At 37.0% G+C, this 13,879-nt stretch overlaps 1 protein-coding gene across 1 annotated transcript in view; it reads left to right on the forward strand.

Moving 5' to 3' along the window:
- Nucleotides 1–11,354, forward strand: part of LOC581982 (guanine nucleotide exchange factor DBS) — a 128,614-nt gene extending 117,260 nt beyond the window's left edge. The window contains exons 19-27 of the mRNA XM_030981845.1: nucleotides 264–362; nucleotides 820–912; nucleotides 1,325–1,450; nucleotides 2,507–2,710; nucleotides 3,400–3,492; nucleotides 4,349–4,424; nucleotides 5,390–5,643; nucleotides 6,577–6,802; nucleotides 11,014–11,354. Of these exons, the coding sequence (XP_030837705.1) occupies nucleotides 264–362; nucleotides 820–912; nucleotides 1,325–1,450; nucleotides 2,507–2,710; nucleotides 3,400–3,492; nucleotides 4,349–4,424; nucleotides 5,390–5,643; nucleotides 6,577–6,802; nucleotides 11,014–11,033 (1,191 nt within the window). The 3' untranslated portion in view covers nucleotides 11,034–11,354. The remainder of the gene's footprint in view (nucleotides 1–263; nucleotides 363–819; nucleotides 913–1,324; nucleotides 1,451–2,506; nucleotides 2,711–3,399; nucleotides 3,493–4,348; nucleotides 4,425–5,389; nucleotides 5,644–6,576; nucleotides 6,803–11,013) is intronic.
- Nucleotides 11,355–13,879: the final 2,525 nt, after the last annotated feature.

Here is a 13,879-nt window from a genome sequence, read left to right on the forward strand (position 1 = left end):
CTTTTTTTGATTCTCTAAAAAGCAAAAATAAATCTATCGCCTCTCTGCAGGAGCATTAATTGTTTAGTCCAAAAATATGAGTTAGACATAGACACAAAGTTTTTCACATTTTGTTTTTTTGTTTTTTTGTATGGGTGTCATGCATGGCAAGCGAGATTGGGTTTTCTGCAGCCGGGGAGTGTTGCTGGGGCATTCTCAAATGCATGAAGTATCTTCAATGTTATTATAAATATCTTATTCTTAAATTTGTTGTCTTGTTACAGAAAGATGAGCTGGATCAGCTGTACAGTGTTTATTGCCAAAACAAACCCAGGTCTGAGTTATTAAGGAGAGAATGTGGCTCAAACAACACATTTTTCCAAGTAAGTCTTCAAGTTCTTTGATGTTTGATGATTGTTTACCGTACTGCTATTGATGAAAGCATGTGCTTGTAACTACGCAACCAGGGGACCGACAGCTGTGAGTCCTCTCTGAGGGACTTGGTAACGAGCGTTAATGCCTTACGAAAGTGCACGAGTGCATTGACTTGATTGATTAATTCAAATTGATTTCATTTCATATCAATTGTTTGCACAATGAAGAACATACATGTACTGTAGTTCACAAAGTAAGTTCAAAATTATGAAATGAAACAGGAACGTACTGGAAAGCATAGCTTGTTTTGTGTAAATTCCCAAGAATAAATATAATATGAATATTATTTTTATAAATCATTTTAAAGTGTCTGAACAGTTTTTGTTTTTTAATGTCATTATGCAAAGTCGTATTGAAATAATTTGTGTATTAAACCATGTATTTTGTTGTGTTTTCTTTCATCAGGAATGCCAAAAGCAATTAGGTCACAAACTACCCCTGAGTGCGTACCTCCTGAAACCCGTTCAGAGGATAACAAAGTATCAACTCCTACTGAAGGTACGATAGCGTCAACTAACAAATTGGCAACACTTAACAAATTGGCAACACTAACATTTGTATGTGACTTTACGTCATGTTCCCATTAGAGTATAATGTTTATTTGTCATGCAAATATGAATGAAAGAATAAATGAAACCATTTTAGAGCGGAGGATATTAAAGTATCAACTCCTACTGAAGGTACGAAGACGTAAACTTACAAATTGGCAACCCTATACAGTTAAACCCGCTTTAGTGACTACCTGTCTAGAAAGACCACTTTTATTGTTTCCCTTGAAAATGGTTTCTCATGGGAACGTGTATTAAAGGAACCTATCTACAAAGACCACTTTTTGTGTATTCCTTTGGCGGTCACTATATACAGGTTTGACTGTACCATCGTTAATCTTTCTTATTTTTGTTTTGATCAGGAGATGATGAGATACTCTCCGATGGAGAAAGGAGCGGACGATCTTCAGGCTGCTCTTGACTGCATGCTAACAGTACTCAAATATGTCAATGACTCCATGCATCAAGTAGCCATTACTGGTTATGAGGTAAGTCTGCATTTTGTCCGTTTCTTCTTCTTCTTCTTTTTCTTCTTCTTCTTCTTCTTTTTCTTCTTCTTCTTCTTCTTTTTCTTCTTCTTCTTCTTCTGTTGAAGTACAGGCCACCATGTGGTTGGTGTATCTTTGTACTACTTTGAGGTTGTGCAGATATATATGTACAGTGCCATGGAAGATCTAATCTATGTGCGGTTAAAAAAAACAGGCGCAATCCTAGCGCAACTATGTTTTCCACACCTCAGTCTTGAAGCTGGCTACTGAGGTACAGGCAATGGCACTTGTTTGCCTTTGTGTATGATTGAAGTTGGGGCATATGATTAGTTTTAAAAATCGACTGAGGAGCAATTGTCACTGGAATAGTGAGACACTTGCTCCAGTTATAATCGCTGCACTGGCAATTTCAAATCAAGCAAATTCTCAAGTTCAACCCTGAACCGAGCACCTAATACCTATGACCCTAACCCTGATCTTAAGCCTAACCTAAAGCCCAATTGCTAATCTAACCCTAACCCTATACTTTTGACAAAATGATACCTAGAGGAAAGATGTAAGCTAGTGCAAATGTGTTGGAGCTCCATTGCTCAAGGAGGTGTCGCAGTACCTTGTTCTTTTCTGTAGGTTTCCATGGTCAGTGAGTATTTTCAATAGGAGCCTGGTGGTAACATCAAAAGTGCCTGCTTGTGGGTTCTTTGACGAAAGAATATACATGTATAAACAGCCTTTTCAGTTAAGCTACCATATGGTGTTACCAGCCTTTAGATAATCACAAAAGGCTTTAAACCTCTCCTCTCTGCCACCACCACAACACATCTTGGACCACATCTTGCAGTGCGGTGAAACGGGTTGCACAGATGAAGACCTAAACAATTCAGCTTTTTGCTGCAAACGATATTGTTGAAGATGAAGACCTGGCCCTTGTAAATGAGACGGGCATTGCAGCCATCCGGCGATGGAAGAAGTTAATTTAGGAACTTTACATTAATCTTGACCTAATGAGACACAAACAAACGAACCACTACACTTTTTTATTTTCTTCTCGATTCACAGGGAACCCTTTCTGATCTTGGCAAGCTGCTCATGCAAGGACCCCTCCACATGTGGACGGAACACAAGAGTCGTCACAATCTCAAAGACATCCGACAGAAGCGCATGCAACGTCACATCTTCCTCTACGAGAAGGCGGTGCTCTTCTGCAAGCGGAGGGGAGACATCAGCGACAAAACATTCTACGGCTACAAAAACAGTATTCCCGTAAGTGTATGCTCGTTACAGGTTTTCATAACTGTGCATGTAGTTATTAAAGTAGGACTTCAGTCAAAAGCATAACAAAGTGCACCTCTAGTATATAAATAAATTACCTTCTTTTTGTATTATTATTATTCTTTTGTGAAAGAGTTGGTTACATAATATCCTGTATGATAACAGTAGTGATGTTTCCATGTCTTTCGTATTTTGAGAGCCAAAAAGATGTTAATTCTGTTTTACAGTATATGAGTTAACGTCCTTCTGGCTCCAAACAGACTATATTATAGGCTCTTTAAATGTGTATGTGCCTTATGACCTTATCACTGTTTAAACAACAAGTTGATTAATACATGTGATAAATATGAATCAAAGCATCAGGTTTTATTTTAGGTTCATTTACATATATAATAATCGCTAAGAGTTGTATTAAAGAGACTTGATTCGTGTTCTGATTAATCCTGGATTATTTCAAGAAGGGATTTTGCCGTGACTCCTCAATTTGATTCAGCTGCGAGAACTCTATATGTAAATCATGCAGCAGAGATCTCAGCACCGGGATTAACATTTAATTACCTTTTTATAAAATCTCTTCTATAAAGCTTCCAAACATTCAATATATGGAGAGAAAAAATTTGTGGAGTATAACCATGAATCTGATTTGATTTTCACCTGTTTTGCATGTTGTTATTTTCCAGACACCGTCCTTAGGTTTGACAGAGCATGTGAAAGGAGACAAGAAGAAGTTTGAGTTATGGCTCGGTGGCCGAGTGGAGGTCTTCATCTTACAGGTGAGCAGGATAATGAGATGAGGATGGAGGAAGAAAAGATGGTGATGATTATGATGATGGTGGTGGTGGTGGTGGTGGTGGTGGTGGTGGTGGTGGTGGTGGTGGTGGTGGTGGTGGTGGTGGTGGTGGTGGTGGTGGTGGTGATGGTGGTGGTGGTGATGATGATGATGTTGATGGTGGTGGTGGTGGTGGTGGTGGTGGTGGTGGTGGTGATGGTGGTGGTGGTGGTGGTGGTGGTGGTGATCGTGATGGTGGTGTTGGTGATGATGATGATGATGATGGTGATGGTGGTGGTGGTGGTAGTGGTGGTGGTTATGATGATGATGGTGGTAGTGGTGGCTATAATGTTTGGAATGATATAGGGGAGGAGGAGGAGGAATAAGATGTTGGGGATGATAAGGAGGGAAAATTGTGTTGATGTTAATGATGATACTAGTGAGGAGGAGGAGGAGGGGGGTGATGGTTATATTAATGGTAATGGTGATGATGATGACGATGGTTGCAGTCCCTATAATGTTTGGAATTATGATGATAAGAAGGAGGGAGTTATTGATAAATGACTCTGAAAAGAGGAATGGCGTTAACATAACATGGTACTTGTTATGGACATAAGATGGAGATGATGTTGGTGGCAATGATGATGATGATGATGATGGTGATAAGGAGGAGGAGGAGGGTGATAAAGATGATAAGGATGATGATTATGATAAGGAAGATGATGTTGATGATAAGGATTATGATAATAATTTAACTAGAAGGACACTCTATTATTCCAATTATTTCATTTTACTCTTTTCATCCCTAAAAAAACTAAGTATGTATGTAATACTGTTATCTTGTCACCCTCCAAATCTAGGCACCAACAGAATCTGACAAGATAGCATGGACTAAGGCAATCAGACAAGCCCTTCTAACCAACAAGGAGCAGACAGGTATGAACAGAACCACATGATATATGTATGGGGACCTTTCACACTCGGCTGTTTCCTTTTTTTGTAGTACCCCATTCCTGACTTCAAGTGAAAATGTTAGGTGATTCTCTATAGGAATGTACTATAAAATTAAACAGAATCAGTTGTCAATCAGACAGGTATGAACAGAACCACATCATATGTGTATGGGGGACCTTTCACATTTAGCTGTTTTCTTTTTTTGTAGCACCCCATTCCTGACTTCAAGTGAATATGTAAGGTGATTCCATATAGGAATGTACTATGGTCAGTTGCAGTGCGGTTTATTTGTTTGATATCATCAAGGACATTTTGGGGATGCGACAGACTTGCTAATGTCAAATGGTTGCAAAATTTGAAGAAGGATAATTAAAATATGTGTACCCTTCACACGGGTAAACAAATTTAAAGGTATCCATAGAACAGACAAATAATAATGCTGCTGTAAAAACATAGCCTAGGATGTTATTGTTTGTCCCATATGTATATTTAATTTTTTTTTCTTAAAGAGCTCAAGGGAGGTATGAAAAGTGGCCTCTATGGACAAATCCTTATGTACTATTTCCTAATAATACACTAGTTTTTATGAGAAATATTGTTATTTTGGAACATGGGATTGGTATAGAGAGGTGCATGGTCTTCCTCTAGATAGATATTACTGCGACTGGGTGGTTCCTGTACTAAACCTATAGGCAATATGAGAATTAAGTAGTGAATGGGTAAATTAGATGTCAAAATTCATAGGTCAAGACGTTAAAATCTACATTTGCCACTCTTCACCCATGTGTAAATGGGTACCTGATATGCTTGAGCGCTAGTTACTTTGGCAGCTTGGCTTATAACCAGGGTAATATGTGTAAAGCGCCATGAGCTTGACAGCCTGGCGGCTACCGGCGCTTTATAAATATCTGTATTATTATTATTTTTATTTCTATTTATTAATTCAGGGAGAAAAATCTCAGCTACACAGAAGCCAATCATTGAGAATCACGTAGAAGCATTGCACGCCAACACCAATGCTGGTAACAACAACGGTCTCTCGCTCCCTTCACCGACCAGCGACTCGTCGTCAGCGGGTAGCGCAAATCCCTCGCTTACAAGTGAACCCTCGTTAGAGAACGATGAGGAATACGACGACTGGGGCAGCGCAGAGTTCACCGATTCGGAAGATGAGATTTTAGATCGGGATTGCCTGTCTGAAGTGAGTACTAGTAGAGGAGGACTGTTTTCTTCTGTCTATCTCTGTCTCTCTCTATGTCTCTCTCGGTCTCTCTGTCTCTTTTCCTCTCTCTCTCTCTTTCTCTCTATCTCTCTCTCTCTCTCTCTCTCACCATCTCCTTTTTTCATCTCTCTCTGTTTTTTCTCTCATTCATACTTTGTTTTACTGCACTGTCACTTTTTCTCCTAGAGACTAGAGAATTAATTAGCTAATTAAATGTATGTTAGGCAACAACAACAACAAAACACCAATCACAATATCTTTTACTTGATGGCATCAATTCTTTTCACTTTTACGTAACGTCATGTCAGACATTTCTCTTCCTTCCGTACTCCATCTTTCCATTTTTCTCTCTCGCTTTTTTCTCTCCTAGTTTATCTATTTTTGTTTGTGACCTCTTCCTCTCAAAACTATCTCAACATTTACATCCTCTCTGTCTCTTTCTCTTTCTACCTATCTTTCTCCAATCCATCACATACTTCTCTTAAAGGCATCATTTAACAATGTTAAATCTGAGATGCATCGTGTTATCAGTGTCTGTGATATGGTGTAATATTGAAGCCACTTAAAGATGATCATGAAGTGCCTCAAAAAAGTAAAAATCTTTGAGTGACCAGTTTTACCATACTTATTTTCCCCAATAGACTGTAGTGTTTGAAAAACCGTTAGAAAAACGAAAAATGAAATTTTGATTTCCATTATAAATATCTTGATAATCAGTCAGGCGATTGGCTTGGTATAGTCATTGGATTCCTGACTGACCTAAAGGTTTATAATTATGGTTGCAGCATGAGAATCTGAGGCAATGTTACAGAGGTCTTTAAGGTCTTAAATTTGGAGACCCTCAAAATGACATTTGCAAGAATACTATTCTCATCAGTGTGTATCCATCCCTCTCTCTCTCTCTCTCTCCAGCCCGTCGACATGAACCAGTACGTGGTGCTTGCCGAGTACAACGTGGTCGAGCCCGGGGAGCTGTCCGTGCGGGAGGGGGAGATCGTAGACGTGCAGAAGGTCGGTAAATCAGGGTGGTGGCTGGTGCGCAAGCACTCGAACGCCGACCAGGGCTGGGTGCCGGCCAGCTACCTGGAAATGCTTGCTAGTCGCATCTCACGTTCAAACCACTCCCTAAGCAGTCAAGGTTTGCATGCTTTACGTTTTGTTTTATGATTTCTCTATGATTTTATTTTATATTTTGTTTGAATTTTGTTCACATTATGATTTCTCTATGATTGTGTTTGAATTTTATGATTATTGTATGATTTTTTTATTCATTTTGTTTGATTCTAATGCAAATTTCATTTCATTTTTGTTATGATTTTCTGTTTGATTTTTGATTGATTTTTATGATGTATGATTTTATTATGTAATTTGTTTTTAGTTTTTTGCTTCCCTCAAGATCTAAAAAAAAAATTTATTTGAGTTTTTTATTTATCTTACTTTTTTCTTTTTTTTGTCCACTGTTTAGTCTGTTATTTTACCATATTTTCTGTTATGATTTCTCTTATATTTTTGCGCCTGCTGCAAGCATTGCATAGTTAGAAAACAGCACTTCTCTAATAGATACAAATACTGAATATAACCTGCATATACATGTACATGGAAGTTGCTTCCTTTATATCATCATATGGAAGGAATACTAGGGTCCTGTATTAAAAAGAGTTGTGATTGATTCAAACCAATCTCTAGTCCTAATCGATTGCAAGTTTGCACTCTCCTGTCTCTGATTTGCATAGTTGCGATTGATATCAATAGCTAACGGTTAATTTATTCAAATCTTTTTTAAGACAGGGCCCAGATCAGATTATTAATCCCTGATGCCATAACAAAAAAAAATTACTTAATTTAACAAAATTCTCAAATCCCTATGTGAAGATCACCCATGGGGTATGTTACAGTTGTGTATATCATGCATTGTCCATGGACGCTAGTCCAAGATTTCTTGGGCATAGTGTCCATTGGTTTAAACCTTCATTTGATTAAACAAAATTCTCTGTTGGAGCCAGAAAGGTATTAACTCATATACTTTAACACAGACTTATCGCCCTTCTGGCTCTCAAAAAAATATATATCTGTTACTAGGCTTACTGTACAATTGTATATTCAAATCACTCCTTGCATTGTTTTCATTTTTGTTCTTATACCGTTGCATTATGAATTTATGCTTAACTTAGCATGCTTATTGTATGTGGTACTTGACTTGTTATCAATGCAGTATCTGTATCCAAGCCCAATTTCAATAAACGGTAAGGCTGCGCCCGTTTAAATATGCCAAAAATTGGTCTACTAGCGGTTGGAGAAAAAAAAAATTGATTTTGAAACATATCCAAAAAAAGAATTTTCACTAGAGGATTCATTTCACTTTTTTGTCTTCATTTTCACAAAGCCACAACTCACACTCTTATACATTTACCCGTACATTAAAGAAAACCTCACCCTAAAGAAAGAGTGTAGGTATGCTAAGATATGAAGAAAAAAATTCCCTGCCTGATGTGAATGTACAGTAATTTAAAAAATATACATAAATTTAGATATTCTTGGCAAGAAGTAAATTAAATGCCTTTCAGCATGACATGGTCGAAATTATACATGTACATGTATCATGCGCCAAGTTTTAGTCCGAAATACTTTTTAATTCAACAACAAAACCCTTTCTTTTCAATTCGAGAAAATCATAGCTGAGAAGATAAAAAATATATTTACACTTTGTAGAGAATCTTGTAGATTAATGGCAATAATACAAAAGATTTCTCAGAATAAGTTATTTCTTGGGGTGAGGTTGCCTTTAACAGACATGTCACTAAATCATTGATATGCAAAGAAACAACAATACAAGAGACGGAGGATACCAAAGGTGATTGGTGGTAGAATATGATAGTGTTGGATGGCATGAAGACTTCAATGTAACATGCACATTATTTTCATGATGTGTTTTGCTCGATTTTTGTCACCTTGTGTTAATTTTGTTTTGACTGCGAAGGGAATTTCTATAAATAGTTATTGATAGTTCACACCCATTCTTAGGTTCTCCCACACCCACACCCGTTTTTTCTTCTTTTGAGCAAAAGATTAATTAGTAATTAGTAATTAAGGGAGTGATAACAGTTGGATATTACCATTATGAATTTTCAGATGGTAAATTTAACTCTATAAGGGCATTGGTCAACTATTAGAAATACAATGGTTTACCACAACCAACTTTCGGCACACATCCATGTACACATACGTGTACTGTGTCCATTCGCTCCAAACGATTCAGTAGAGTTTCGATCTATAGAAAATAAATTTTGTGAATAAATATTTTTGAAATAGCAATTATTATTTTTCCATTTCGTATTAACCTAACCATATCACTATCACTTTCTTCATCTCTCTCTCATTTAATGAAAACTTAACCCCACCCACCTCCATCCCAACCATGCTAACAACTCTTCATCTCTCATGCGTTATTAACCCCCATCACATGCTTGCCGACGCCATCCTCCTTCATCTCGTCCCTTCCCATCATCCATTGCGGCCAAACAGACTCCTTCTACATCTGAGGAGGTCAGCTGATCATTGATCAGTGCGTGGGCTAGAGAGGGAGCTCTTCAGAGGTAAGAGAGTTCAAGGGTTGATCGTGCCGTGACTTGAAGTGCAGACTTGTTCTTGTAGACTTTTGCAGTGATTATATAGAATTCAAGAAGTGACAGTTTTTGTAGTTTCTACTTCTTTAGACAAATTTTGTTTATATATTATGAGTACCGTAAGTCAGCTAATTTTGACCAGTGGGCTATAGAGGGAGCTCTTCAGATTAAAGGGAGGTTAGGGTTGATGTGTTTTGAATTGAAGTGCAGACTTGTTCTCGTACACTTTTTGCAGTGATTAATTCCGGAAGTGACATTTTTTCTATGATTAAGTTAGTAGACTGATTAGTAACTAGTGGGTTATAGAGCGAGCCTTTTTTAGGAAGGGCCGATTAGGGAGTTGAAAGGTTTTCTTTTGTCTTGAAGTGAAGTGCATGCAGACTTGTTCTCATACAAAGTTAGACCGAACTTGTAAATGAGGGATTTAAACTTTATTTAAAGGGTACATTGTACATGAATTTCATGGCAAACATTGACTTGATACTGAATGCCCTGTTTTCAATGCCTATTTCAGTATTCAGACTTTTCTTGATATTTATTTAGGTGTTTTTCTATCAACAATTGTAATTGAAGAAAGCTTGCATTGTTAGGCACTAACATTTATTGCTCTATTCTGATATCATATTGCATAACCCTCCGCTAAAGTATTGCAGAAAAAAATCAAGATTGGCACTTTTTGCAACCCATTAATTATCCAATTTTTGTAAAAGAATATAACACTCACCCATTATTTTCTTTTACTAAATTACCATTTTTTCTTTTTACTAAATTACTATTTTTCTCAAATTTGCTGTCTGCATTCTTCATTACTAACTTCCATTGTGACAATATAATCTAACATTTGCTCATAATCATAACTAACCTAGCATGGACCATTGGGGTAAAGAGTTTCATCTGAATAATGTGTAGAGTCAGGGGAGGATTTGGACTGAAATTCGACTGGCCCCTTCGGCATATAAGATACATATCAACTGGCCTTCGTTCCAGAAATGGATCAGCGCTCAAGCCCAACAGTTTGAATGGCTCATGGGGAAAACTGGAAAGCCAGTCTGCCCCTGTATTGAGTGGATAAATTTGCAGTTACTTTCATTGTGCATTGTTCTACTGTATATAAAATGTACTTCGATGAGAGCTACATACATGTACACATAATAATAATGATAATAGTGGCTTCTTGTATAGCGCTCACGTCTGTCAGACTTGACACTCTTGGCGCTCCAGAATTGTAACTCTAGCTTTAGCATGGTTGTCATTATGACACTCTAGCATTTCAAGGAATTAATTCCTGTCAGGTAACAATTTACATCACCTGGCCTGGGACAAGTGTGGCAAATGTAGATTAATGTCTTCCCAAAGGACATTAGTTCCATGGCGGGACTCAAACCATGGACCTTGCGATCCGCAGTCCGGTGACGTATCCACTCTACCACCACACCTTTACATGTGTGTCTCATGCTGTACATTTCGTACCCAACTTTAAGCCCCACTGCACTACTTGTAGCTACTTGCTCCCTCTATATAGAAAACAATGCCTACCGGTAATCGGTGACCATTGGTCCCCCATGAGCCTCTTTTTCTTATGTTAATTGAGAGCTGAGTTGATGAATTAACCACCTGTCAGTGACGTACCAGCAGGGTGGTCTAATCCCTCCTGGCCAAACTAGTGCAGACGGGCTTTAAACTAATCGTTTTCTGTCTTTCTTTCTATGTCCATCCTTTCCAACAGAGAGTCCGGATGAACGGTAAACACAGAAGAGTGAACGGGAAGAGATGAGACACCGTGACCCCTTGACCTACCTTGACCTACCTATCTTCGTTGCGTGCTGGTCACACAGTCAGACACTCTTAACCCTCAGACCACTGAATGCTCAAGTTCCCATAGGCTTGACACAGGGACACACCCGGTTTCCAGGAGTCAAGGGTTAAGTGCCCTCCAGCAGTCAAGCATACATAACTAAAAACTTCCCATGTCATACAACATTCCCGCTTCCATGCTCAAAGCGTATGGAAGACAAAACTGTAGCTATTTTCTGATTTAGATGTTGCGGATATGTGGAGAGATTTCCAAAAAAACTGCAAGAATTGGACAACAATTTTGTTATTGTGGATGATGGTGACTCTGAATATTGGACACTTGACTTTATGAAGTGGCACCGTTTAGCAGATCGAGAGACCTGTCATCTTTAGAAGTTGAAATACAGCATTTGATTGATCATAAAGAAACATGTACCTAGCTACAAAGCACCACCTACATATATACATGTAGGCTTTACTGCTATTCCTGTGTAGAGAGAGGCAACTGTGGATGAAATGCCCAATGACAGGGGGAAAGATCAGGTGGCTTGGATTTGAACCTCTGACCCTACAATTGCACGCCAGTGACATAACCAGCAGACCAGATGGAACAGCATCTTGGAGAATACATTCCGTGGAGCATCACCATGACAACAAAGATGGAGAATGGATGTCAGGACTGTATGGCGCCCTCATCGTAATATCTACTTATTTTCTCTCTTCTCACAATAAATTTATATATGTCGTGAAAGATGTTAGCTCACCTATGATGTCTTTTCCAATATACAGCGTTAGGGAAAGAAATATACACTACTAATAGTGTTTAATGTATTACATAATCATGTACGGTCTCATAATGCTTACCAACCTACATATACATACGATCTGTTCTGAACCAAAAGGGCACTAACTGTGTTAAAGAACATATTCCTCAGAAAGTATCTGCTTAAATTTGTTTCAGCTGTCACATTTAATTGATTTATTCAAAAGAGTAAAGACAGAGATTACCAAATACTCACTGTTTTTTACTAGTTTCAGGCTCTCTTTAAAATAATATTCTTAGTAAAGTGATCCATAACTACAGTTTTGCAAGAAACTTACTTTCTTTTAATAGACTTTTTAAGTGGAACATATATCCTTGATAAACTATACCTTTTGGAAGAAAAAAAGATATATACTCACTAATTGTATTACTATATACAGCATACTTAAACCAATATGGGCATTTCTAATTACTTGTTAGATTTTGTTTTTATATATTGGTAGGAACGAGCAAATACTTGAGAAGGTGTGTCGATATGCCATTTTTCGTATTGTAATCAAATTTAATGCATACGTCTATGTGAATTAGTGCCTCGATACAAATGAGTCCAATCGCCTGTTACAAGTAATTATATTTCAATAGTGAGAATGCAAGTTGCATATATTGTGCTATGTTAGGTAGGGCAAGCCATAATGTTTGTCCTACCAAGCAACATATAATGCATGCCATTCGTATTCTGACTATTGAAATACAATAATTTGTAACAGGTGAATTAAATCATTTGTATTGAGGCACTTCACAAAGACTTGTGCATTAAATTTGGTTACATTACGAAAATGGGTTATTCTCGACATCTACCAAAAAATCTTTACGTTCTACCTCTACTTACAGTCATATTATGTTATGTGCTCGTAGAATTTCATAATGTATGTACAACTTTTAAAAAATCTGAAATGAATTGATTTAATCTTCCAATTTTTTGTTGTCATGCTAACTTTTTGTTCTGTGGTGCACAAAATGCAGTTCATTTTCTTTTTATCAGCAATAATTCATGCTTCTATTAGTATTTTATTCAAAAAGTAATGTTTATTTAGAGTCAGATGTTTCACTCATCCATTCATTATTTTAATTTGGTTGTTGATTTTGTTGCTGTTGTTGCTATAACAACTTTTCTGTAAGATTAAAATGAGACTTGAAAAATAATGAAATTATGATTGTATGTAAATATATAATAAAAATTGCCAATGTGAAGATGCTTAATGATTAACTTGCCAGTGCGTAGAACAGTAGCCTTTGTTTTATGTTTCCACATATCCATTGAGAAAAGTAAATGATTTTATTTCATGTAATATTATATATTTTCCTTCTTTGCTGTCTTTTCATGGAAAATTTTAGTTGCATTTGTTGTTTGGCATAAGAGATAAATATATCGGTAGAATATGATTTTATGGTTTTATAGAAAACACTTTTCACTTTGAGCATGACATAACAATTATGTTCAGTGTACCATTGTCAAAAAGTCAAGAGGTCTAAATATTTTACAGGGTGTTTTTTCTTTGTATAAATCAGGTTGTGAATGAATGACCGATTTGTTTTGCAATATATTTGATTTCAGTGACATTCGTCTTTTATTAGTGATTTGTACATGCTATATCAAGAAGCAGTTTCTATTTGCCCTTGTGGTTTTTGCATGATGGTTCATAAACATTTATCACTTATTCAAACCTTCACTGTAATTCATCCGATATCACTCTCCATTTGTGTTTGCTTTGGAAGAAAGGAGTTATTTTGCAGCATTAATCTCATAGAATGAACATATAAATTAGCCATTACATTTATATATTCCTGCTTGCAATGCATAGCAACTTGCTATTAAACATCATTGTTTGGGTATGCGTGCATTATGAACATCCATGGTGAGAATAACTATTGGCGTATGTGCTTAAATGTATATCTGTTATAAATTACTTGCAAGCTATCAGATTTTGTTGTGTTCTGTAAATGAATTGAATTATTTATGTATTTATACTTGGTT

This window comes from Strongylocentrotus purpuratus, unplaced genomic scaffold (genome assembly GCF_000002235.5).
Source record: "Strongylocentrotus purpuratus isolate Spur 01 unplaced genomic scaffold, Spur_5.0 spur5_scaffold_12, whole genome shotgun sequence".
Lineage (NCBI taxonomy): Eukaryota > Metazoa > Echinodermata > Echinoidea > Camarodonta > Strongylocentrotidae > Strongylocentrotus > Strongylocentrotus purpuratus.